Source organism: Cicer arietinum, chromosome 3 (assembly GCF_000331145.2).
Source record: "Cicer arietinum cultivar CDC Frontier isolate Library 1 chromosome 3, Cicar.CDCFrontier_v2.0, whole genome shotgun sequence".
Classification (NCBI taxonomy): Eukaryota; Viridiplantae; Streptophyta; class Magnoliopsida; order Fabales; family Fabaceae; genus Cicer; species Cicer arietinum.
The window spans coordinates 73,499,183-73,524,245 of record NC_021162.2 but is presented as its reverse complement, the minus strand read 5'-3'; the positions used below and the strand labels follow the sequence as shown (position 1 = coordinate 73,524,245).

At 30.3% G+C, this 25,063-nt stretch overlaps 4 protein-coding genes across 6 annotated transcripts in view; 3 read left to right on the top strand and 1 right to left on the bottom strand.

The window, feature by feature from the left end:
• LOC101499469 (DNA replication licensing factor MCM7) overlaps positions 1-334 on the top strand; it is a 5,769-nt gene extending 5,435 nt beyond the window's left edge. The window contains exon 17 of the mRNA XM_004494363.4: positions 1-334. Within this exon, the coding sequence (XP_004494420.2) occupies positions 1-78 (78 nt within the window). The 3' untranslated portion in view covers positions 79-334.
• Positions 335-782: 448 nt separating this feature from the next.
• LOC101498481 (DNA mismatch repair protein MSH6) lies at positions 783-9,875 on the top strand. Its single transcript, XM_004494359.4, has 21 exons — positions 783-2,571; positions 3,108-3,204; positions 3,410-3,512; positions 3,592-3,645; positions 3,739-3,813; positions 3,894-3,962; positions 4,075-4,158; positions 4,336-4,530; positions 4,904-5,406; positions 5,491-5,620; positions 6,201-6,292; positions 6,397-6,575; positions 6,659-6,861; positions 6,955-7,056; positions 7,237-7,399; positions 7,644-7,933; positions 8,098-8,235; positions 8,454-8,533; positions 8,643-8,742; positions 8,991-9,120; positions 9,346-9,875. Exons 1-21 carry the CDS (start codon positions 1,698-1,700, stop codon positions 9,588-9,590), a joined length of 3,906 nt encoding a protein of 1,301 aa, XP_004494416.1. The 5' UTR covers positions 783-1,697; the 3' UTR covers positions 9,591-9,875.
• LOC101498829 (uncharacterized) lies at positions 9,627-13,595 on the bottom strand. 3 transcript variants are annotated; one of them, XM_012714172.3, is made up of 6 exons: positions 13,335-13,595; positions 13,111-13,182; positions 12,565-12,632; positions 12,242-12,380; positions 10,217-10,297; positions 9,627-10,078 (listed from the first exon to the last, which is right to left on the bottom strand). In XM_012714172.3, exons 1-6 carry the CDS (start codon positions 13,467-13,469, stop codon positions 9,914-9,916), a joined length of 660 nt encoding a protein of 219 aa, XP_012569626.1. In that variant the 5' UTR covers positions 13,470-13,595; the 3' UTR covers positions 9,627-9,913. The 3 variants fall into 3 exon arrangements, with proteins under 3 accessions (XP_012569626.1, XP_012569627.1, XP_004494417.1); XM_004494360.4 differs by having other exon boundaries at positions 9,785-10,078; positions 12,251-12,380; positions 13,335-13,594; XM_012714173.3 differs by lacking the exon at positions 10,217-10,297 and having other exon boundaries at positions 12,251-12,380.
• An 8,546-nt stretch (positions 13,596-22,141) lies between these two features.
• LOC101499148 (uncharacterized) lies at positions 22,142-22,923 on the top strand. Its single transcript, XM_004494361.4, has one exon. The coding sequence runs from the start codon at positions 22,231-22,233 to the stop codon at positions 22,720-22,722; it is 492 nt and encodes a 163-aa protein (XP_004494418.1). The 5' UTR covers positions 22,142-22,230; the 3' UTR covers positions 22,723-22,923.
• Positions 22,924-25,063: the final 2,140 nt, after the last annotated feature.

Genomic DNA, 25,063 nt, shown 5'->3' with positions numbered 1-25,063 from the left:
TGTTTAGAGGAGTATGCAGCGTTGAATGTATGGCAGATACATCCTCAAACCTTCGATATAAGATTTATTGATGCTTGATGGCAATCTGGTTTCTTGAAGCTGGCACAAGATTGCTGGTCGACCGTAGGGGAAATCATAGTAATTTTCTTTTCTTGTGGTTTGGTTTTGTCTAGGTCATGTGGATTCTTTGTATTGTTAGCTAGAGAGTAGAAATGCTTATGTAATAGTAACTGAAGTCATTTGCGCATTTAATTTTTATATGTTACTGATAGAACTGCAAATTTGAAGTGAGCATTGAGTTGCTTATTAATGGAGAAATCTTTTGTAAAAAGAAGGGTAAAGCCTAAAAAAGGAACACTTTTTTTTTGACAAAACGGGAACAAGTTGGGCGCTGCATTATGTTTAACCATCGTACCATAATCGTTTAATAGAAACGAGATGGAAATAGGAAAAAACTGTTCCCCCGTAGGTTTCAAATCGTATGTCCAGTTTTCCTTAACTTCAAAAATTACTTTAAAGTTCAAATTAAAAATGATTAAAGAATAAACAAATTTTATATTATTTTGAATACTGTTTTCACAATTTTAAACGATTTAATTATCCAATTTGTATTTATATCGCTGATCTTGGGGAAGTATGGTTGCAATAAAATGAATGATATTTTTTTTTGGTTTCGCTACATAAATTTTGGAGATTAAACAATAAAATGAATGATTTCATTGTAGAGTACATGCTGGATGCTGCACGGCACGAAAAAGCTATAAGTACTCCACGTCAACTTAAAATTCAACTCTTATTAGGAAAAAGGCTTCAAGTTCACAAATCTTACTTTGCCCTCTGGTTCCCTCCCATCTCCTCCATTCTTTCTTCATTCTTCAAAACCTCCATGTTATACCTCCACCACTAATAGTTATACCTCCACCACTATTTAACTGCTTTTAGAGGCCGTTTTCTAGCCATCCCCGGACTCCGCAACGTGAACTTCTGTCACTTACCATACCATTGGTGTTGTTGCTGAAGTGTCTAAATCATAAGTAGTAATTTATTTAATAAGTCTAATTTTATGATTGACTTTTAAGTGTGCGTGCACAAACTTGTTTGCTTTAGAGTTGAAGATAGTATGCAGTAGTTCTATTTGATATAATTGTCAAAAGTAAACTGATCTATCATAGACAAGTTTAATACTATCCCGGTTTAACATGAGATGAAAATAGAATAAGAGATTGATATAGGAAGAAGATATAACACAGCAAAATTAGTGGTTTTCTCTTGTGTAAATGCGTTTTACTTGTGCTACCATAATACAATTAACTTCAAGGAGGTGGTATAATATCATACAGAAAAGATGCAGAGGATGTCCCAGAAAAAATTAGAGGAGTAAATTATCAAAATACTTGCTGAATCATTTTTCTTATATTGTGCTATAGAGAAGTACCTATTGACCTTTGTGTTTTACCATATTTATTGGTTATTGACGTTGCAATTTTTTGTTATTACTGTTGATTGATTGAGTAGACTTAGAAATTGGAAAGCGTGCGGCGACCACTGGAATCTGAATAAGCTAGAGCCGCGAGTTCCCGCCATGTGCGAGAAACATTTCCCGCTAATTTCCGCTACCTTTTAATATTACCGTTTGATTCCATTTCTCTCACTCACTCACTCACTCTTTTCTTTGAACACATAACACACAGGCAACAATGTCTTCCTCCCGTCGCAATATCAATGGCCGATCACCCCTCGTCAATCCACAGCGTCAAATCACCGCCTTCTTCACCAAAACCCCTTCCCCTTCCCCTTCCCCTATTCCTTCTCCTACTCTCTCCAAATCCAACCCCAAAATAAAACCTAACCCTAACCCTACTCCTTCCCTTACTACACCTTCCCCTCTCAATCCCAAACAACACAAACCCAAACCCCTTCTCATAATCGGCGCTTCTCCTACACCGCCACAACCTTCTCCTTCTCCTTCTCCCTTCGCTGATCAAGTCATTGGCAAAAGGATCAAAGTTTATTGGCCTATTGACGATGCTTGGTACGAAGGTTTCGTCAAATCATTTGATAAGCTTACCTCCAAGCATCGTATTCACTACGACGATGACGAAGAGGAATCCATCGACCTTTCCAAGGAGAAATTCGAATGGATTCAGGAACGTTCTTCGAAGAAGCTTAAACGGCTTCGTCGCGGTTCTTCCCCTATCAGAAAAATGGTGATTGAGGAGAATGTTGTAGAAGATAGTCCTAAAGAGGAAAAAGAAGAACATGATGATGATGATGATAATGATAATGATAATGATAATGATAATGATGATTCAGATGATGAAGATTGGGGGAAGAATGCTGTATTGGAGGATGTTGGTGATGATGATGATGAAGAAGAAATGGAGCTGGAGGATGAAAATGATGTTGCTGCAGAGAGTGTTAAAGGAAAGACTAATGGCAAGGTTGAACCCAAAAAGCGGAAACTAGGTGAAGCGGCGAAATCAGAGCCTGCAAAAAAGAGCAGAAGTGGAACTGAAGTTAATAGGGTAGCTGTTAAGCTCTCACCATTGGAGCATGTGAATAATTTGGAGGGTAAGTGACCAAGTTAATCCACCCCTCAATCTCTGTCTCTTGAAACCATGTTTTGATTAATTCTCTTCCTGTTATTTACTTATCATCATAATATTAATTTGAATGCATCCTAACACACATTCCTTGTTGGTGGTGTGGGCATTAAATATGTGGATTTTCAAATCCGGCATAGTAATAAGTGTATTTTTCCATCAAATGAAGATGAAAATAGGCTTAAAGAAAAAGGAAATCAAAGATAGCAGTTAGGTTTTACCAAGAACAAGCATGTACTGTAGACCCAAAACAGACACTTACATGCTGTCAGACCAAGAATATGCCTTCATTTTAAAGTGTGAGTGGTACATAGGTTAGGTTGGATAAATGAGATGCAAGAGGCCATTCTCCAATGTTATATGCGAGATTACATACAAAGTTATTAGTTATTTATGATTTTATGCGATTTGTTTCTCTTGCCGCCTTCACTTTCATGATGCATCTTCTCATTCATTATGCAATATTTGAAAACAAAGAATTATACCATCTCTTGCATTTTGCAGTTAAAAAGACATCTGATGGTGCTGACAATGTTCCAACTGGTGATGCCTCTGAAAGATTTGCGTCCCGCGAAGCTCAGAAGTTTCGCTTTCTGAGAGAGTGAGTGCTGCTGACTGTATTGATGGTAGTATTTTGTGAAAATCTTTCTATGCCAAAATTAACTTCTTATTTATTGAATGGACTTGTATGGCATACCACTTTGTGTACACACTTATCAACTGTTATTGCCATTTTCTCAAACATTTAATTTGCTGGTTTATATTTTAATTTTATGGCTCACTGTATATATGTTGTCATGGTACAGAGATCGCAAGGATGCCAACCGAAGACATCCAGGAGATGAAAATTATGATTCAAGAACTCTCTACGTGCCTCCAGATTTCTTGAGGAGTTTGACCGAAGGCCAGGTAATTACTGCAAAAGTAGTGGTGTGAAACTCTCAATTTTAATGTTGCATGCAATTTATACATGGTTTGATGAATGCAGAGACAATGGTGGGACTTCAAGTCAAAACACATGGACAAAGTTTTGTTTTTCAAGGTTTTAATTTGCTAAAGTTTCTTAGTGCCCTTTGTCCATTCCATATAGGTTACAATCAAATAAGATTTTTCTTTCCCCCTTTTATTGGAGCAGATGGGTAAATTTTATGAGCTTTTTGAAATGGATGCACACGTAGGAGCAAAAGAGCTTACCTTGCAGTATATGAAGGTTAGTGTGAGTTCTCAAAGGTGCTGTATTTGCTTAGGCTGAATCGTGCATATTTATTGGTTAAAATGTGACTGTTTTAGGGAGAGCAACCTCATTGTGGATTTCCAGAGAGGAATTTCTCAACTAATGTGGAGAAACTAGCTAGGAAGGTTTGTCACATGAATCACTTTTTTTCGTTATTTTCCTCTGCTACTGATTAATTAATATGTCCTACAAAGCAAACTTCAGAGAGGAACTTACTGAATTGCCTCGGATGAGCAGGGTTATCGAGTTCTTGTTGTAGAGCAGACTGAAACACCTGAACAGCTGGAGCTTCGTCGCAAGGAGAAGGGCTCTAAAGATAAGGTACGACTACACCTCACCTAAACCAGAAAAGTTGTTGTATTTTACCTTTTTTCTTGATACTACTGTGACTTCTATCCATTTTGAATCTTTTTTATCCTATCAAATGATTTGTCTTTCTAATCCTAGTGTTGCTGGTGGACCAATAATCTCTAATCTCTAAAACTTGATGTCTTCTAGGTTGTGAGACGGGAAATATGTGCCGTGGTGTCAAAAGGCACATTAACGGATGGGGAGTTCATGTCAGCAAATCCCGAAGCTGCATATTTAATGGCACTGACTGAGCACCATGGGAACCATCCAAATGAAATGTCAGAGCGCACCTACGGTGTTTGTGTGGTTGATGTTACCACAAGCAGAGTCATTATTGGGCAGGTACGACTATATATTCTAATTCTGGTAAAAAAATTATACAAATAAACTCATCCCAAAATTGTTGACGAGATCAGTAAATATCATCAAACTTTTAAGTATCTAATTCTTTATCACGACTGGGAATGAAAAGAGGAGATTGAGGTGGTTTTGGTTTTCGGGATTAATTTTTCAAGAATATGCGATGGTAACTTCATATTTGTTATAAGTTTTCTCAAGATTTCAATATTTGTTACAAGTTTTTGCTCAAAATTTCAATATTTGGTTGATTGCTTCACTCCTTCCTCAAATTGTTTTAGGAAACTGTAACATTTGGTTAACATTCATACTACTGAACATGGACCTAATTAATATTCTAATTGCTTATATATGGCAGTTCAACGACGACTCGGAGTGCAGTCACTTATGCTGTATCTTGTCTGAGATCAGACCGGTTGAAATTGTAAAACCTGCTAAAATACTCAGTGCTGAAACAGAAAGGGTACTGCTGAAACACACCAGAAACCCTCTAGTGAATGAATTAATTCCAATTGTGGAATTCTGGGATGCTGACAAAACTGTAGATCAATTAAAGAGAATTTATGGGCACAATAATGATGTTAGTGATCAAGATGGTGGATTAGACTGTCTGCCAGATGTTTTACTGGAGCTCGTGAAAACAGGTCATAATAGCAGAAGTGCACTTTCAGCCCTTGGCGGTGCTCTCTATTATTTGAAACAGGCTTTCCTAGATGAGCAGTTGCTTAGATTTGCACAGTTTGAGTTGCTTCCATGCTCTGTTTTCAGTGGTTTTGCTTCAAAACCATACATGGTTCTTGATGCAGCAGCCTTGGAGAATCTTGAGATTTTTGAGAATAGCAGAAATGGAGAGTCTTCAGGGTATAATTTTCTTTCGATTACCTGCACTCTTTCTAGATGGGTATTGTATGTCTATATTTCACTGAAATGGTGTTTCTTCTGTAGCACGCTCTATGCTCAATTAAACCAATGTGTTACGGCATTTGGGAAGAGACTGCTAAAGTCATGGCTTGCAAGACCATTATGTCATGTGGAATCAATTAAGGAACGCCAGGAAGCTGTTGCAGGTTTAAAGGTAGATTCCCTTGCCATGCATTTTGTTTTTTGATTCTGATGTTCCTTTAGTTTGCTCCACTATACACTAGGTAAATCAAGCAGAACTCCAAAACTGTTGGTTTTTTCCTTCATGTCAGCTATATCTATTTGTTTTCTTCTGTTTTTTTTTTTCCTTTTAGTCTATCCCACTACTGAATGCTCTGGTAAAACTTTTGGCATATCTTTTTGGACTTACTAGCACTGTTCGTGGGGAATTATGCTTGTTTTTTTAAAAAATAAATAAATATGTCAATCACCGTTCATCTTGTCCTATTTATGTTAATGAAACAATTAGCTATTGATTTCTTTTGGGGAAACCTAGCCCCCTCATCCTATGTAGATCCCAGACAGTTTGCTTTATTTGGTAGGTTCAGCAACACATATCTTCTGTTTTTCTGTTTGTGTTGCTTTTGAACTGATATAAACAGATGATTTCTTGTCATGTACAGTTTTAAGTTTTGACATCTACTGAACAATACTTGGCTAGATTTAATCTATCATTTTCCAGATACTAAATCAGTACATTTTGTCAATCATTTTGATATACTATTACTTTCAAGGGAGTTAATCTACCTCACGCACTAGAATTTCGAAAGGAATTATCAAAGCTACCTGACATGGAGCGGTTGCTCGCACGGGTGTTCTCTACTAGGTAAAATACGCTTGTGCAATAACTATGCATGATATTATTTACAGACCATAGGGATTGTCATTGTCTTCTGAAGTATTCATGCTCCTTGATTTTCGTGATTGCAGTGATGCTAGTGGAAGAAATGCTAATAAAGTGGTTCTGTATGAGGATGCATCAAAGAAACAGCTGCAAGAGTTTATTTCAGCTCTGCGTGGTCTTGAAGTAATGGCACAAGCTTGCTTGTCACTTAGTGTCATTTTGAATGATGTCAAATCTAGACAACTTAGTCATCTTTTAACACCTGGTACAGTTATCTTAATAAATAAATATATGCTATGAAACCACTCTGCAGCTATTGCTTGATGCATGGACTGTTCTCAAATGTAGGTAAAGGTCTTCCTGATGTTTGCATGGATCTGAATCATTTCAAGGATGCCTTTGATTGGGTGGAAGCCAATAACTCCGGCCGAATAATACCTCATGAAGGAGCTGACATAGAGTATGATTCAGCTTGTAAGGCAGTTAAAGAGATTGAGTCCAGTTTATTAAAGCATCTCAAGGAACAGAGGAAATTACTTGGAGGCACATCAGTAAGACAGATGCGCATAATGGAAACAATTGAAGTTTGGTCTTATTATAGCGCATAAGATCAATTTTTGAATGTTCTTATTTGTCTATTACAGATCTCTTATGTCAATATTGGAAAGGACACATACCTATTGGAAGTTCCGGAAAACTTGTGTCAGAATATTCCTCGGGATTATGAGTTGCGTTCATCCAAAAAAGTAAGAAGACCATGCTCTGAAAATTGTATGGATTGAATGCAAGGATATACTAATATGTTGGTCGCAAGTGATTAGAAATATAATCCCTGTGAATTTGTTGGTTGGCTCTTGAACATAGTCAACAATTATGACTTTCATTATAAAGGAATTTACCCTCATTTTCTCCTCTGGCATTTGCAGGGATTCTCAAGGTATTGGACTCCAGATATTAAATCGCTTTTGAGAGAGCTCTCGGGAGCTGAATCTGAAAGGGAGTCCTTATTGAAAAGTACATTGCAGAGATTGATTGGGCGTTTTTGTGAACATCACACCCAGTGGAAGCAGCTGGTGTCTGCAACTGCTGGTAAGCCTGAACCATTTCTGAAGTACATGCTCCTCTATTCTCCTTTGTTTAATACCTGCTGTTGGAACCTATATTTCTTTAGCTGAAATTAAGTTATCTTGTTTTGGCCTTTTACCTTGATTCAACACATGCCTTTCCTTAGGAATTTTTATAAGTTGAATTTGTTGTGCTTTTTAAATAGAAAACCTTACGTTTTTTTTCCTTTTACTTGGCTTAAACCGGATGTTGCATTTACATGTTGCAGAACTGGATGTTTTGATCAATTTAGCTATTGCCAGTGATTACTATGAAGGACCAAAATGCAGACCGAGTTTTGTTGGCACCTTATGTACAAATGAAGCTCCATACCTCTATGCTAAAAGCCTGGGACACCCAGTTATTAGGAGTGATTCCTTAGGAAAGGGTGCATTTGTACCTAATGACATAACAATTGGTGGTCCAGATCACGCCTCCTTTATTCTTCTTACAGGTCCTAACATGGGTGGGAAGTCAACCCTTCTTCGCCAAGTTTGCATGGCTGTGATTTTGGCCCAGGTGAAGTTTTTAAGTCAAGTTACTTTTCTCATTAAATATTTTTCTGTTATGAGGGTGAGGGAGATTATGTAGAAAACTGGAACCCCGCCCCTTTGGCTTTGAGGCTTGTCTTGAGTGAGCTTATCTTTTACCTTTGGAGTTATTGATTTTAATTTCTTTCACAGGTAGGGGCAGATGTCCCCGCAGAAAGTTTTGAGTTGTCTCCTGTGGACCGAATTTTTGTTCGGATGGGCGCCCGAGATAATATCATGGCTGGCCAAAGTACATTTTTAACTGAGCTTTCAGAAACTGCAACAATGCTGGTAAGATGGTCCTTTGAGTATCGCTTCACTTTGTATCATTTGTAATTTGGGTTATGCAGACATCTAGTCATAGACATGTTTAGAATCCTATCTTTATTGATTTAGGTCATTTTGTCCACTTATTATTGGCCACCAATGCATTATATTTGTATATGTATACCCAACCTGATTGATGGATACTTCCATTCTGATTATGTACTTTTTTATGGTGGGTACAGTCATCGGCAACTCGTAATTCGTTGGTGGCTCTGGATGAGCTTGGGCGAGGGACCTCAACATCTGATGGACAAGCCATTGCGTAAGTGTTTGTTGTGGGATTGCATCTATTCCCCAGTGGTTTTATCATTCATGATTGATTTTCTGACTACTCATCTCATATTCTGCTTTGTGCATTCAAATTTTGGCAGGGAATCAGTATTAGAACATCTTGTACGTAGGGTGCAGTGTCGTGGATTGTTTTCTACACATTATCATCGATTGGCTATAGATTATCTCAAAGATCCCAAGGTATACCCGGATTTTTATTCTGTATAATCATCAGTGGTATATTTAATTATCCTCCAATGCTTGTAATAATATTTGAATGCTCAAATTTGTTCAAAGTACTGCCTATAAATCACCTGTCACAACCTATATAGATATCATATGCTATATAAAGTTTACATTCTGGTGCTAGTGATTTGTCCTACCTTCCATTTTGGCTAGTGTTTAGAAACATAATTATATTTGAGTTTCCTTTTCCTGCCTTTGTGAAGGTCTGTCTCTGTCACATGGCATGCCAAGTTGGTAGTGGAATTGAAGGTTTGGATGAAGTCACCTTTCTTTACAGGCTGACCCTTGGTGCTTGCCCCAAGAGCTATGGTGTTAATGTTGCTCGATTAGCTGGTATGTTGCTTTATTGTTTTGAACTATCCTAAAGATTATTTCACTTATATACAAACATCTGCGGGTTGCATTAATTTTTTGGTTCATTGAACTATTGCTATATATATTTTAGGCTTTCTATATTAAAGCTTAAACTTGGGATGGCAATCTCACCAAATACTGTTAATGTGTGATATGATCATACTGTTTGTTATGAATATATAAGACCTCCCTATTTTATTTCAGGACTACCGACCTCTGTGCTTCAGAAGGCTGCTGCCAAGTCTAGAGAATTTGAGGCCTCTTATGGTAAATGCAGAAAAGGATCTTCTGAAACAAATTCTTTGAATCAAAGTTGGGTTGATGAGATAATAGTTATCATACAAAAATTGAACAATACTGCTACAAATTTGAGTTGCCAGGAAACTGTTTGTGATCCTTCCCTAAGAAAACTTCAGCGTAAGGCGAGAAAACTGCTACAACGATGCTAAAACTATTTCAAGACATTATTATTGGAAATCAAGAAATAGGTAAAATAAATGTTATACGGCCATAATTTTTGTTGATGGTAATCTTGAAAATAGTACATCAGGATTTTGTATATGTTAGTTATCAAGCAGATCTCTTTTGTATGTTGTAGTCTTGTAAATAGTTGCAGTGAAAGTGGTAATAGAGAGATTGAATACTACATACGGTTGGGGAAGTTTTGAAAATGTACTTTTATCAGGATTTCATTGTGTATATTTTTGAAGGAAAATTTTGGAATTGAACAAGCATCATCATGAGTATCATACACACTGAAGTAAAAAACCTATTAGTGTATTAAATTTTCTTCGTGCTGTGCTTCATTTCCATCATCAGAAAGGGATGTGACGTAGTAAGAATCTTGATAGCGTTTAATGCTATTCTGGATGGCTCCGATTGTCCTATAAACTATGTACATGGGTATAATAATTCCACAAGCCTTTAATATAATGACCTACAACAAAAGTAGTTCATAAAATGCCATTAGTTCATAAAATGCCATTAGTTCAGTTGTCCTTGTGCATTTATTCATAGCGTTTATGTTTCTTTTTTCATTCAAAATTGAAATCTGGAAATGTAGTACACTACTTACAGTAAACAGTGTAAATGGGTACTCTTCTGTTCCACATGTAAGCACTACAAAAAAATGTCTTACTAGTAACCCAAGTGTAAACTGCAGAAGAAAAGCTGTAAGTTATTTTTCAGCATTTCTACTAGTAACCAGTTTAAATTTGATCAAATTCAATATCTGTTGGGAAAAACTCCCAACTACAGTTAAATTTATGTAGTGGTATGTAAATAGTTATTTATTTTAGAAGTAAAAGTATATGGGTGTTTGTGGGATGGGTTATGTTCATTCTTCACCCTTCCCAAATTTTGACTGGATTAATTCTCAAATCTGAACTTGTAAATAGACCAGGTTCAACTAAGATAAGATCAAGTTGATCCAAAATGTGAGGCTGTGAGCTCAATGTTTGTAAGTAATCGTTCATTATTAAAATAACTCATGTACGTTGTATAAAAATAATTCATTAATGATTAAAATGAAAATACAATCTTTTATTTTATTTTAAAAAAACAATATTCGTTTATGGAAGAGTCGTGTACCAGGAAAATCTCACAAGAGGGTCAACAAAATCTGTTTCTTAACAGATAAAATTTGTTTTATCAATTCTTCTCATAGCCCTGTATTAGGCAACTGGCATTCCAGTTGGCAGTGGCAATTGAAATCAACCTGACTTGTTATTTTCCACAAGTGCAGTGCAGTGCGTCAACTTTATTTTGTTTAAAGGCATGATTATTGTACTGCATTTTGCCGAAAACGTTCCCGTAGTATATTTTACATTTGTGCGAGGAAAAATAGGGTGCAGATGAACAATGGGTTTTGTATCACTTGTAGCTTCCACCCCATCTTCATGGAAAATATCAAATTGTCTTTAATATTACCAAAAAATTACTCTTTTCTTTTTTTGACCCATTTTATTCGAAAGTTTGAATTGTATGAATTACATACTTGCAAACATCCGAAGTAAGATAAACTTCGAAATTTTGAAATTTTCGAAATATTAATTTTTCAAATCTTCGAAAATTTTTATGAAACTTTCGAAGTTGATTTTTTCCTAAAATTTTAAAACTTTCGAAATACATAAATCTTCGAAACTTTCTAACAATCTGAAAGTTTCAAAATATAAAATTCAGAAACATGAAGTTTTTCAGTTTCGAAACTTTGATATTCGTGGAAAGTTCTAAAATTGTTTCGGAAGTTTGGTATTCAATGAAATTTTCGAAACAAACTTCGAAGGTTTGGGAACAATATGAAAGTTCCGAAATGCATTTTTATTAGTAATAAATAGTAATAAATTAATTGTAATAAATTTATAGTAATCAATTAATAGTAATATATTTATAGTAATAAATTAATAAATTTCATATCTAATTTCAGAAGTTTCAAATTCATCAAAACTTTCGAAGAAATTGGTTAAATTTTCTGAAAAATTAAATTTCGAAAGTTTCAAATTTAACAAATATTTCAAAAATATAAAAAAACTAACTTTTTATTATTTCGAAAGTTTATAATTTTTAAATATTTATGGTTTTATACAAAATAAAAAAAGGCAAAATAGTTTTTAGGAAAAATCGGGGGGTGGGAAATACAATTGGAAGGGTGTACGGTACAATTCTCGAACAATTAGCAAATGCAAAAGGCACTTGCACTTATACACACGTAGGTCTATAAGATAAATTTTAATAGAGGTCTTTGAAGTCTAATAATATTTTAATAAAATTATTAAATTTAAAAAAAAATAAAAACTATTTGATAGACACTATAAAATAATAAATTATTTGTTAAATTAATATAATTGATTTTGTATAATACTTATTTTTCAGTTGATAACTAATTTAACATTTATTGAAATAATATTAATTTCAGATAAGATTTATTATTTTTAAATTTAAAATATTATAATATTATTAAGTACAAAAAAAGTTTGGAAAAATTTTATTAAGTGAAATTTTTTTAAGCATAAATAGATTGCTTTAGTTGTCTTCCACTTAATAGATTGTTTGTTTGGGTACATAATTACGTATAATTAATTATAAGAAAGTAGAGATATACAGTGCTTACAGCTAATGCCAGTGATCGACAATAAGACGCGCTTCTATCTGCGGTAGAGCTGCATTCAGAGTTATCGCTTTCTATTACAATTCCTTCCACCTCACTTTCTCTTCTTTCGTTTGAAGCTTCTTCCTCCTCCCTTCATAAGTAGTATCATCAAATTTAATGTCATAAAATTTTATTTTTTATAAAAAGTTTTTAAAAAACACACAACTAATACCCAACACCCCAAATCCATAATATAGTAATGATTGATTAAATTATAATAAATTAAAAAAATTAGTTGGAAGTTCTTTTTAATTGAATTAAACGCGGGAAAGTACCTAATAGACATTGCTTCATCATTAATCTCAGACTTCTTTGGAGGACTTGTGTATCCAGGTTCATATTGCTGCAAAAAAATAAAATCAATTTTCAATTTTAGCTCCCCAAAAATACACCCATATTTATACTTATGCAATGCAATATTGAAATGAAGACAGAACAACTAAAGAGGCTTTATTTATGTTAGTTTTTCTTCATGAGAAACCAACAAACAAAAAAACCTTGATAAAGACATAGTATACTAAAACGGATAAATTTTAATAGTGAGCTAAGCTTAGCTAAGCTAAGCAAAAGACAAATACTAAATAAAAAAGAAAATCATCATCGTTACTATAATAAAGTCAAAATCAAATAGGGAAGCCTAACCATAATTCCTAACGAAAGCAAAATACGTGTCCACATAGATAACTCTCTCTTCCTTATTTTTTTAATAAATAGTTAAAAAATTTGATTATTACCATTAACATTAAAAAAATCAAAATTATTACAAATTAACGGAAAATGAAAAGAATGTTATGATCAAGATTCAGAATCAATCACCATACCTGGAGACATATTTCACAAGTTGTATTTCCTTTCTCGTTGCACCATCTTTGTATGCAATCTCTATGAGCAAACTGAACCATACAAACACAAACCACTTATTGATTAAAATTTAACAACTAAATACTAACCTACGCTATTTAAAAAAATATCTGAAAAATAAAAACTAAAGAAAATTAATAAAAGCATATTTTGCTTAACAAATTATGTTTTTTTTGTTTCTTACCTTAACTGTTCCAGAACAAGAACAAGGTGATTCCAAGGTTTTGGAGCTTTCAAATTCTTCTTCATGACATATTCTACAGTGAGAAGTTCCAGAAAGTAACTTCAAATCATCCACTAGCAACACAACTTCTTCCATATTCCTCAAACAGTAACACCCAATTCTCTATTTTTTCTTAAAGTTTTAGACTTTGTTTTCAAATTCTGTATCTTGCTCTGTTTTTCTCTTTTTTTTCTCTCTCTTTCTATGTCTTTCTCGCGAACATCGACTTTATATATACGAAACAAAGAATAACTTTTGAGTTCCGATATTACCCCTGTGTCATTTTTCAACAAAAATAAATAAGTATTAATATCACCTAATTTCAGATGAACCTAACCGTATACTTTCTGATTTGTTGTTGGTAAAAAAAAGTTAATCATAATTTTAGTTAAAAAAAAAAGATTGATATATTTTGTAATCAAAACCTTTGAATCTCTATTTAAAGTTATAAATCATTTCAAATCAAAGCAATAACATTTCCATTTAGTAAAGTTTACTTATGTCAAAATTACTTTTAGGACCATAAGTGTTTGAAATGTTTATTCAGTTATTATATGAACTATATTTACAGGGACATTTAAAATTACTATTTTTCTAGCGTAAAAGTAAATATAAACATGCACTAAATTGAGATAAGTGAGTAGATCAACTAGTTTAAGTGAAAAATTAAAAATAAAATATTTAATTTTAAATGCAAGTGAAAGAAAAAATATTAACATAATAATTAATTATTATTTTTATTTTCGTTAAAAAAAGCATGCACTAAATTTGACTAGAGGGACTTATTTTCAATTCAAGGTCAAATAAAAAGTTTGTTTAAACTTGATTTAAAAAATTAGTAATTTTACTGGGATTCTTTGCTTATATCAACAATATTAAAAATGTAACAGTAATAAGTTAGCTAGCACAAACTGAAAGAGGGAATGTATCTTTGGCAAGGAAAGCATATACATCTTGGAATGAAAAACCTATGAAATCACAAGATACTCGTGTTATTGTTTTTTCGAATTTGAAATTGTTTACTCAATACTCCATCATATAGTATATATATCCATTGATATTTAAGAGTATGTTTCATTTATGAAGCGATTTTTCCAACTTTCCCGTAGTTTGGTCAGACGTGCTTGCGTTGACAATTAACCTAAATCCTACTCTGCACCAACTAACCATTTTTTCATCATAAATGTTCCCTTTTTCATCATTTCTCTAGTTGGAACAAATAATATATATCAATGGGAAATTGTTTTAGCTATGGCGGGTGCTATTGCTAATTTCTTTTACAAATACTTTTAACCACATCTTTCTATGTAAACATTTGTTAAAATGTTTTAGGAATTAGTATAATAAATTGATATTATAGTTTATTTAAGGTGAAGTATGTTTTTAGTTCCTATAAAATTTTATTTTTTTAATTTTTGTTTTTATAAAATATAATATAATTTTTTAATCCTTATAAAGTAATTTCTAAACACTTTTAGTCTTTGTTCGAAAAAAACATGTTTAATTGTTACTTAACTTTAAAATTTTTTTTATGTTTAAAAAGTTATAAGAAGTTATTTCTTAAAAATTTATGATTTTTTAACTTGAGATAAATTAAATATGAATTTGTTAAATTTAAAAAAATTAAGATAAAAGTAAAGAAAATATAGACTTGTAAATCGAAATTTTAACTTATTTTTTATAGATGAACTTTTCATAATGTTGTTAATATATTTGCAAAAATTTATTTAAAAATATATGTTTATTTAACAATAAACTAAAATTATATATATGATAATTTTGTATGGATTATAAATTATATTTTTATTTTACAAAAACTAAAATTAAAAGTTAAAAATTTTATAAACACTAAAAATATATTTGACGTTTATTTAATTATGTATATGTGTAGATAGTTTTGCATCATTAGCTCATAGCAATTAATTTCATTGCTAAATTAGCTAATTCTTATATGGAAAAGGATAAATATCATTATTTATTTGAGAGAGACACTTAGTCATACAATTTTAAGTGACAAACAAACTGTCTTTTTAATCACAAAATTAGGTAATCTTCAATGCACCATAACCGTTTAATGTTCAAGTAGTTATTAATATTTGTTTTTTAGATAAATATTAGTATATTAATTATATTAATTTTTCCTCTTTCTTCGTAGTTTGAATTTCAATCATTTTACTCATTTAACTTTTAACTGATTTAAATCATATTTCTTAATGAATTATTTCGTCCATAATTAAATATAAATAAAAATTATATTAGAAAATTAATGTATTTAATTAAAATTTAAAATCAAATCTATTAATTTTTAAAATATATTTAACTGAAAGTATGTATCATTAGGAGGATTTTTTTTACCTATCAACATTATAATTAAATAAATAAAGAAGCTAAATAAAATAGACTTGTTATCTACATAGGCCTAAAAAGAGAAAAATAAATAAGAGGAAACATCATATGCACCTTTTTACTTATTTATTTATTGGTTGAGAAGGAAGGGGGAACCATTGAAAATAATTGCTTCTATCTAACGAAAATTTAATAAGAGATACCTTTTTGAACAAAGTACCCAAAGCCCCATACCACCAGGACGGTTCAAAAAATTTCCCTTTTAAGGTTTAAATCTGGGACCTATGATTCTTCACCAACGGTAACAAACGTTTCAAATAAACTGAAATTTGAAATCATGGGGCCCCTTTTTTGTTACATCAATTATGAACGCGCTTATCTAATGCTTACACTGTAAAATCTGGATTTGGATTGTCTAACTCTGGCTTCTCTACCTTTCCCTATTAGATTCTCTACCTTTTCCTACCTTTCTCTCTATATCTCTCTACATTTTGTTTTCTCTCTCATGATTCTCTCTCCATCATAAATATCATACCCTTCTATTTTATCACAAAATTTGCCTAAAGTTACTCTACCTTTAACAAGCCAAAGGTAGACAATCCAAATCCGTAAAATCTTTGTACAATCAAATTTCTTCAATGATGTTTCACTTTCTGTTTTTTTATCGGATAATTCACTTTTTGATCATTGGTTCTGGGCACGGTTGAAATTAACGATTTTTAAAGACACTATCTTGTTTATTTAAATAATGTAGTATAACTTGGTTCAAATTAAAAGATTATAAATTCAATTAAAATAATCAACAACTTTAACGTGATGAATATTACAAATTTAGATACATGAATGTTTTGAGTACTTTAATTTTGTCATATTTATAAATATTTTATCGTTTTAGATTATTAATTTGAATATTGTGAGTTTATTTGTAGATTTATCTTTTTTTAATTTTATCGAATTTAAAATTGTGTTATTTTCAATCGTTAAATTCTATCAATTTAGATAAATAAAAATTGTTTCTAATAAAAAAATATAATAAATAGTTTTATTTTAATTAACAAGATTATCCGATAGACAATATCCAACTAGTTTATCTAATAATTATGATTAAAATATTAATGTTTCTTTAAATAATATTAATGGATCACTTGTTAAAAAAATTTAAAATTTTAAAATATATATATTTATATAGATAGAGAGATAAGAAATAACACATTTAAAATTTCAAAACTTTAAATAATTATAAAATTTTATTTCTTTTTCTAATATTTTATAATTCTTTTTTATTGTTTAATAAGTGCCATTGGGAGATCTACTGTTAGCAAACTAATAATATGTGAAAAATATATGTCGATAAAATCTAGATACATTAGTATATGACAAATCATATCTTACAAATACCTCACTAACATTTGATTTCAATTTTGTCTGCCGTGTGAAGGAAAGCAAATAACTCGACTTATTTCATATCGTTTTATTGTATATTATTATGATATATTTATATATATATATATGTGAGGAAGCTGACACATGTGCTTATCTTCTTTTGTTGTTCTTATCGTTTACCTCAAAACTTCTAGAATTATCCAAAAATTATGAGCAATCCTTGTCATTTATCATTTAGAAGAATTCACAATGCACACAAATCACAAGTAATAGGAATTGAATTTGCACTTTCTTATGGGAACTTTTCCTTAAGCAAGTGGTCGGCACTAACTTACATTTGTGGGGACAATATAGCCTTACATTCACAAAAGTGGGACTAATCCATCAATCATAAAATTATAATAGTAACTAGTACTTATTTCACACCTAACTATCCCGTTGTAAGTTGTAACCTACTAACTAAATCCACCGTAAAAATCAATATCATTTTTAATTTTAAATAAACGTTTTTTGGGTATTTATTTTTTATTACTAAATTTATATTTTATAATTGATTTTTTTCTTCTTTTGAATTCACAATAGATATAAATAAAGTTTGATGAATGATTATTTCAATCTCAACTTTAACTCAAATTCTTTTAAACAATTTATTTTTTAAGTAAAGTTCATCAGATACTTACGTCTGATTATTTAATTTTTTATAATTGAAATAATTTATAAATATAATTTTAATCAAAATCGTTGTCATATGAGGTTGGAGGCATTTGGTGATGGTTTGATAGTGAAGTTTGGTCCGTTAAATGGTGTCATTGTTGAGTTCGGTTTAAGCAAGTCTAAAAAATATATATATTCACCATATAAACTGGATAAAAGAGGGTGCAAAGCAATTATTCACTCATAATTTGTAAGCTTAACTCTATTAAGGAGTACGAGCTAGAAAGGTGTCCTTAGTTGTTGAATGCTGATGTAGTGATGTCTTAGCTTCAAAGTTTCATACGTTTGCATGGATTATATGTTTCAGATTGAGAAAACAAATTGCTTTTCTATTAACATGAAGTTTAGTCTTTAAAGTAGTACTCTCTCTTTTTATTTATTTATTTTATTGTGTTTTAATATTAAAAAAGAAAAAAGAAAAATTGTTATTAATAACAACGACACTGATGACTATTTTACAATTATTATTTAAACTCTCTTATTTATTTTTATATTATAAAAAATTTAATAAATAATGCATAAAATATTCTCCATTCATCAAAGTTAGTCTCTTAACTATCATTATTTTTTAGAAGAAATAGATAGTTTTACTCACTTAATAATCTACTCTCAAAAGACATATGAGGGTGTGGGCCGATGACTAAGTTCAATAGGCTCATTTCTATCTGGGCTATTGTGTGCTACTCCCACTCTCTAATCACATCACAAAGAATTGTTAAATATACCCTCAACAATTAGGACATACCCTTAGATTATTCCATTTTTTTTATTTACTTATATAATTGTTAACATTGTCTACTGTTTATTGTACAAATTTTTAACAAAAGATATTTTTATCCATAACAAAAATAAAGAGGAATATACCCAGATTATTGGAGTTTGTTGAATAATTCAATCAAATTAAAAATATTTTCATTTGGTTGGGTCTCTTTCGGTATAAGATTCAAAAATTTCTATCTAATATGTGCATTTAATCCCTCTAACCCACATTTTTCAAAAAAACATATTTTACAATTTTGAATTTTAACTACTTTTCTTTTGAATTTTCATAAAATTTAATTGTTTGGATCTAACTTTTTCAATTTATTTTTGGTTTTATTAAACTTATAATGTATAATTCGATAGGTGCTAAACCACAGTTCAATTGTGGATAAACCTTTTCTTAAAAATAGTATGTTACACAGTTGAATTTTCCAAACACTCAAAATCCTAAACTTAAATTAAGATTTTCTAAAAACTCAAAATTTGGTTTGGGATGATCAAATATTGATTTTTCTTTTTTATAAATTTTATAATTTGGAAAATCTCATATACGGAGTTATTCGTAATATATTTCTCGTTTTATGTATTAAACTTTTATATTGAAGATAACCTTTTTCTTTGCGAAATAAGTTTGTTAATTAATAGATGTCATTTTATATAAACTATTCTCAATTCTATCTTAGTAGTTATTATCATTTAACACATAAGTCCATTTTGAAAACCTCTTTTTCATTGTAATGTATGAAACCACAAAGTGAAGAATAGAAACTACTAATCTTCTACTACCTCAATAACTATCGTGTAGTCAAATGAAAAAAAAATCGAAATCCTCATCTGAACAGCACTGCAACTCAGTAGTGGATTTCCCATTAAGACCTTGCATAAGAACCATTAATTAAGTGACAATAACTAATATGATATAATAAATATAAAAACAATGTCCAAAACAATTTCAACAATATTGTGATAACGAGTGTCGTGAGAATTTTCAACTATTTGAAAAAAAAGAATAGTAAAAGATGCTGATTTTTTATGACGTGTGATAAACAACAAATTGAGGCTAAGTAATGAAGTTAGAGTGATTCGTTCCTCCAATAGTCCAACTAGAAGAGCAGAACAAAGGCCACGCTATTACTGTAAACCACATTTGGACCAAATCAAAATTGTGGCAGCCACAATTCGTTGCAAATTGGAGGAATCTTACTGGCATGTCTAAGTAAGTGGAAGTCTCAATCACACTCACTCACGAATTTAATACTCCCTCATTTCCTTAAGATTTTTAAAACTTAATTAAAAATTGATATATTATATAAATGTAAATTAATATCTCTTATAAAACATAAGGGTTATATACAAAATTTATTGAATAGTATTAGTAATTGTCATTGATTAATGGAGGCAGCCATAATTAAATAATCTAAAATGTAGATCCGCATTTGTAACACTTTCTCCAAAATCCACTTCAATAGCCTCTTGTTTGCGTAGACTCTCATTTGTTGTGTATCACCCAATACGCACATAACACATAAACAAGTATGTTGATTTGTTGTGTATGAAACACACTCCATATGGGCAACACCGTTTCTTTTTATTGCATCCCTACCAATCGTCCTACTAACAAGGAATATTTGTTTAGGTGCTTTTCCTTTTCCTTTCGTTAAAATTCAATAGCTACAAACTTCGTTGAATCAAATATTAAAGGCATTAAATGGATGAAATTCAAACTGCACCTTTTTTTGTTGCCATTTCCCATTTATTATTATTTTTTCTTTCAAAAAACGGCTGCAACAATAATATGTCCAACTTTCAATAAAGTAAAAAGTATTTTAATGAAATTCGAATTGATACTCATTATGAATAAATAATAGCATAATTCAATTAATGATTAATTGTTCAATATAAATTTAATTACTTGTTCAATATATTAATGATTAATTTATGATAATTACTTGTTCAATATAATTTAATTACTTGTTCAATATAAATTTATGATTAATGATTAATTGTTCAATATAATTCAATTAATGATTGATACTCATTAATTGTTCAATAAATAATAGCATAATTTTAATGATTGCTAAATGGAAAACTTGTCATGTTTATAATCCTAGTATTATGTATAGATAGATGTTCCTTCAATTAATTTTTTCCAAAATATTTTAAGAATCAATTTTAAAAAATTGATTTAATTGGATATATGTGTAAAAATAACTACACTGTTAATATATATAAATTACACTATTTAATATATTTAACAATTCACTAATTTAAATATTTTTCTTTAATCAATTTTTTTATTTAAATAAATTAGATTATATTTATCAGAAAATATTAACGAAGATTTTACCTCAAACTTTTCTCCGTGTGTTGCACGGATATAAATACTACAAGGTTTTCCACAATTTTCCAACAATAAACTATTTGTCAATATTACACTTTTAATAGTCAAAGATATATAGTTTGCTAAAACCTTTTCAATTTAGATTAAAAAACTCTAATGAACTCTTTTAAAAACATTACTTTCAATTACTTTCTTAAATGGGTATTACTATAATTTGGTTTTTTATTTTAAAATTCTAAATTTTTCTTTCTTTTTATGACGTTATTATTATTTCTTTCAAATCAAGATGTATATTTTGGTTTTTTCCTCCCATATTGTTTTCCTTTATTATTTTCCATTTTTGCATTGATAAATTTTTTCTTATTTAGAAACAAAACACCATAAGACACTCTATCCTTTATTAATAATTTTTTTCCTTTATTATTTGAACTCTACCCTTTATCTATTTCAAAAACACTCTATCCTTTGTCGAGAAAAACTATCTTTAACATCTTACTTTCTTTTTATATCAAGGGTCACTTGCTTTTTTTTTCTTCAAATTTCTAATAAATAAAATTATTACCTACCAAATACAATAGGTTAATGTTTAGAATACAATAATAATTTTATTGTAGAATCAACTTCATTACTGTGGATGACGTCAAAAAAAAATTATTGTTACCTAATACCAAAATAAGAAATATAAATGATATGAGTGAAATTAAAAAACCATTTTTTTATGTTTGTTTTTAAAAATAATTAAAATAAAACATACAAAATCACCTTTCAATTATATTTATTTATAAGAGTAAAGTTTTTTTTTACAAATAAAAATATGTATTATACTTATGTAATATTTTTACAACAATATTAATTCATATTGATTTTTATGAATTTTGTTTGCATGTGGTACAACTAATAAAAATTTTATCACTTCAATCACAATTAATATTAACAATACTATTCGTGATAGTTTATGATTTCTCAATAGCTTAAATTTCTTATATTAAATTAAAAAAATATCTCTATTATTTCCATTTAATTTGATAAATATGATGATGATATAATTTATATTTTAAAATAAAAGCCTCCGTGCAACACGGTTTTAAACTAGTACATTGACAAAAATGTTCAAAAATGAACCAGTACGACAAGTTAGGTCCGCGTTTTTAAAACTAGTTTTCGAAGGGGGCTATTTGCTTTAACTCGCATTTCATTTAAAATAAATCCTATAAATATTAAATACGCACACAAGTGACACAACACGCACACAAGTGACACAACACAACACATAAACAAGCATCTTGATTTGTTGTGCTAAAAACACACTCCATGGGTAACACAAGTTCTTTTTCTTGTATCCCTAATTGTGCTAGTGTTGATATTTGTAATACTAACGGAGTTAAAGGTATTAAGAAGAATACGGCAACGCTTTTTGACACTAACGGCAACATTCGAGAGATCAACCTGCCCGTTAAATCCGCAGAGCTCATGATTGAACTAATCGGACACGTCATCACTCCGGCAGATGAGATCCGTAGAACGCGACGGATCACGCCCTTGGGAGCCGACAAGGAACTTCTTGCGGGGAAGGTTTACCTGCTGGCGCCGGTGTCTCGTGTTAATTCAAAGGCTTCGGAGTTTGAGATTTTGATTGCGGAGAAAGGGAGTGGAAAAGGAAGGAGAGATAAAACGGCGAAAGTTTCACCGTCACCGAAGTTAACGGCAACTGAGGATTCCGTTAACGTTGTTTGTCAAATTCCAAGAGTAAGAAATCAAAGACGGTGGAATCCTGTTTTGGAACCTATTTTTGAATCTCCTTGATCAGATAATATAATTTCGTCTTAAACATTGCGATGGAATCATGTTATAGTTTTGTTTTTGTTTTAAATTTGACGAAAAAACGATGGTATTTGCAAATTGCAATTACGGATGAGATAGTAGATATTGTTAGTGAAGAACATTTATTAAAGAAATTAAAAATAGATCAATTATATGATGAAACCACACCATTTTTCTGGGTAATCTAACGTGTCAATTTCTTATCATCCCACAATACTACAACATATTAAACTAAGATTCAAATTTTAAAATGATACGATAAATTAACATCCTTCAATTTGAATTTTAAATTTCAATTAGTAATACCGCAACATCCTTTATTTATGGCTTGCATTTAATTTATATTCTGTCGTATCCTTATCCTATATGTTAATATTTTCAAAAATTAGGAAAACGATTCAATTGTTTTGATTTGATTTCAAATTAAATTCATTTCAAAACCAACACATGTGAAATTATTTAATCATACATTAACGATAATGAAAATAGAAATAATACAACAACCAAAATAAAACAATACAACAATATTAATATCATATTACTTCATTAAAAAAGCAGTGATTTCAAATAAAAGGCACTAAATAAATAAAATTGTAGGACAATTTTTTATAACGAATGTACAAAATTTTAAATTAGTTAAATTGTTAAAATGATATTATTTTTTTACTTAAAAAAACGATATTCATGCATTTAAATCGATAGATATTGCAATTAAGAACTATACAATTTAAAGTCTATAAAATTAATAGATAAATTAACAAAATCATAACATTCACACTAATAGTATAAAACAGTAAAATACATACAAATGTGATAAAATCTACAAATATAATAAAATTAAAGTATCTGAAATATTCATATCTCTTGAACAATTAAAGTTGTAAAAATCATGGATTGAATATGCATTGGCACTGAATTGAAGCTTGATCACTCAATCTAAATCCAACTAACAACACAACAAAAACAGAAAATGAAATATCACACTAAAACAACAACTATAACAAAATGTCGCATGTAGACAATGAAACACGAAAGAAAACTAAATATATATAAAGATAGCTTGTTTAGGATTAAAAGAAATAACAAAACAATTTAAAAAAATATTCTAAAAAAAAAATTACCTTAAACTACCTCCTCTTTAATCTAGGAAGAAGAGGAACTAGAGCTATGGTGGCGGGTTAGACTTTTGTTATCTTCATTATCTCTCTCATTTATATGAGATATGTTTTGATGTTTTCTCTATCAATTATTCATCATCTCTTCAAATAAGTTTTTCATCTCATGGTTATTAAAAGTATTGTCTTTTATTTTGACTATCATGCTAATTTCACACTACCACGTGAAATCAAGTATTACTACATGACCGTTTTGTTGCTATTATTTTGATATGATTTATCTACAAATTACAGGAATATCCTTTTCTTACCGATCTCATCTATGGATTTTAAAGTTGTTCCACTGAGTTCACCTACAAAACCTCATCCCAACTAAACCATATCATCATTTTCAATTGATTCTTCAACTATTCTGCGACACCATGACTTACGAGTCTTTATCTTCAAACCATTTTCTACTACTTTGGGAGACACCCAATTTTCAAATATCCTCTATATTTTTTCTTATCATCTTCTCCATTGCAAATCTTTAAAGGTAGTTTGTTTTTTTTAGTTAAAGTGAATAAATTTCTATAAATTTTTATTCGTATAGTGGTGATATGTTTCTGACAAATATTTAAAATTTTCAAATAGATTTATCCACGTTAATAAATTTTTATGAAGTAAATTATGCAAGTTGACATGTGCGGCATATTTTGTAACAGCTTACATTTTTGCTTTGTTATAGTTCTTGTAATGTAAATATTTAATTTGCATGAGATACTTACTTTCTAATATAGGAATCCGTGCTTTATACCGGATAAATAGTTGGTTAATATATATTAAATTTTAAATTAAGTATTATATAAACTTTAATTCACAACCCCTTATTACTAAATGATAGTAGTATATATTAGTTGTCTTCACATAATAATTTTATATTTATTATGTGTTTTTTGATAAATAATTAAATTTTTTGTTGTGGATTAATAATTGAAATGATTATTTGACAAAACATTATCATTTATAAACTTAACAACTTTGCATTTGTCAAAGATTTAAAAGATGAAATTTATACAATTCATCTATATTTACCTAAACACATTTCCAAATAACCTCAAATTCCACTTTTACCCGAATAAACTTTCTTAGATTATCTACCTAAGCAAAATCCAACGTGACATCATTTGCAAAAAAAACAAGGAAAATCATTTTCAAACAACATGAAT

Excerpts from the sequence above, each read along its gene's own strand:
- LOC101499148 (XM_004494361.4), top strand. The coding sequence starts at position 22,231 with ATGGGTAACACAAGTTCTTTTTCTTGTATCCCTAATTGTGCTAGTGTT.
- LOC101498481 (XM_004494359.4), top strand. The coding sequence starts at position 1,698 with ATGTCTTCCTCCCGTCGCAATATCAATGGCCGATCACCCCTCGTCAAT. Across the intron at positions 3,513-3,591 it reads GGAGTTTGACCGAAGGCCAG|AGACAATGGTGGGACTTCAA; the intron begins GTAATTACTGCA and ends TGATGAATGCAG. Across the intron at positions 4,531-4,903 it reads GCAGAGTCATTATTGGGCAG|TTCAACGACGACTCGGAGTG; the intron begins GTACGACTATAT and ends TATATATGGCAG.
- LOC101498829 (XM_012714172.3), bottom strand. The coding sequence starts at position 13,469 with ATGGAAGAAGTTGTGTTGCTAGTGGATGATTTGAAGTTACTTTCTGGA. Across the intron at positions 12,633-13,110 it reads CTTGTGAAATATGTCTCCAG|CAATATGAACCTGGATACAC; the intron begins GTATGGTGATTG and ends ATTTTTTTGCAG. Across the intron at positions 12,381-12,564 it reads GATGAAGCAATGTCTATTAG|GGAGGAGGAAGAAGCTTCAA; the intron begins GTACTTTCCCGC and ends CTACTTATGAAG.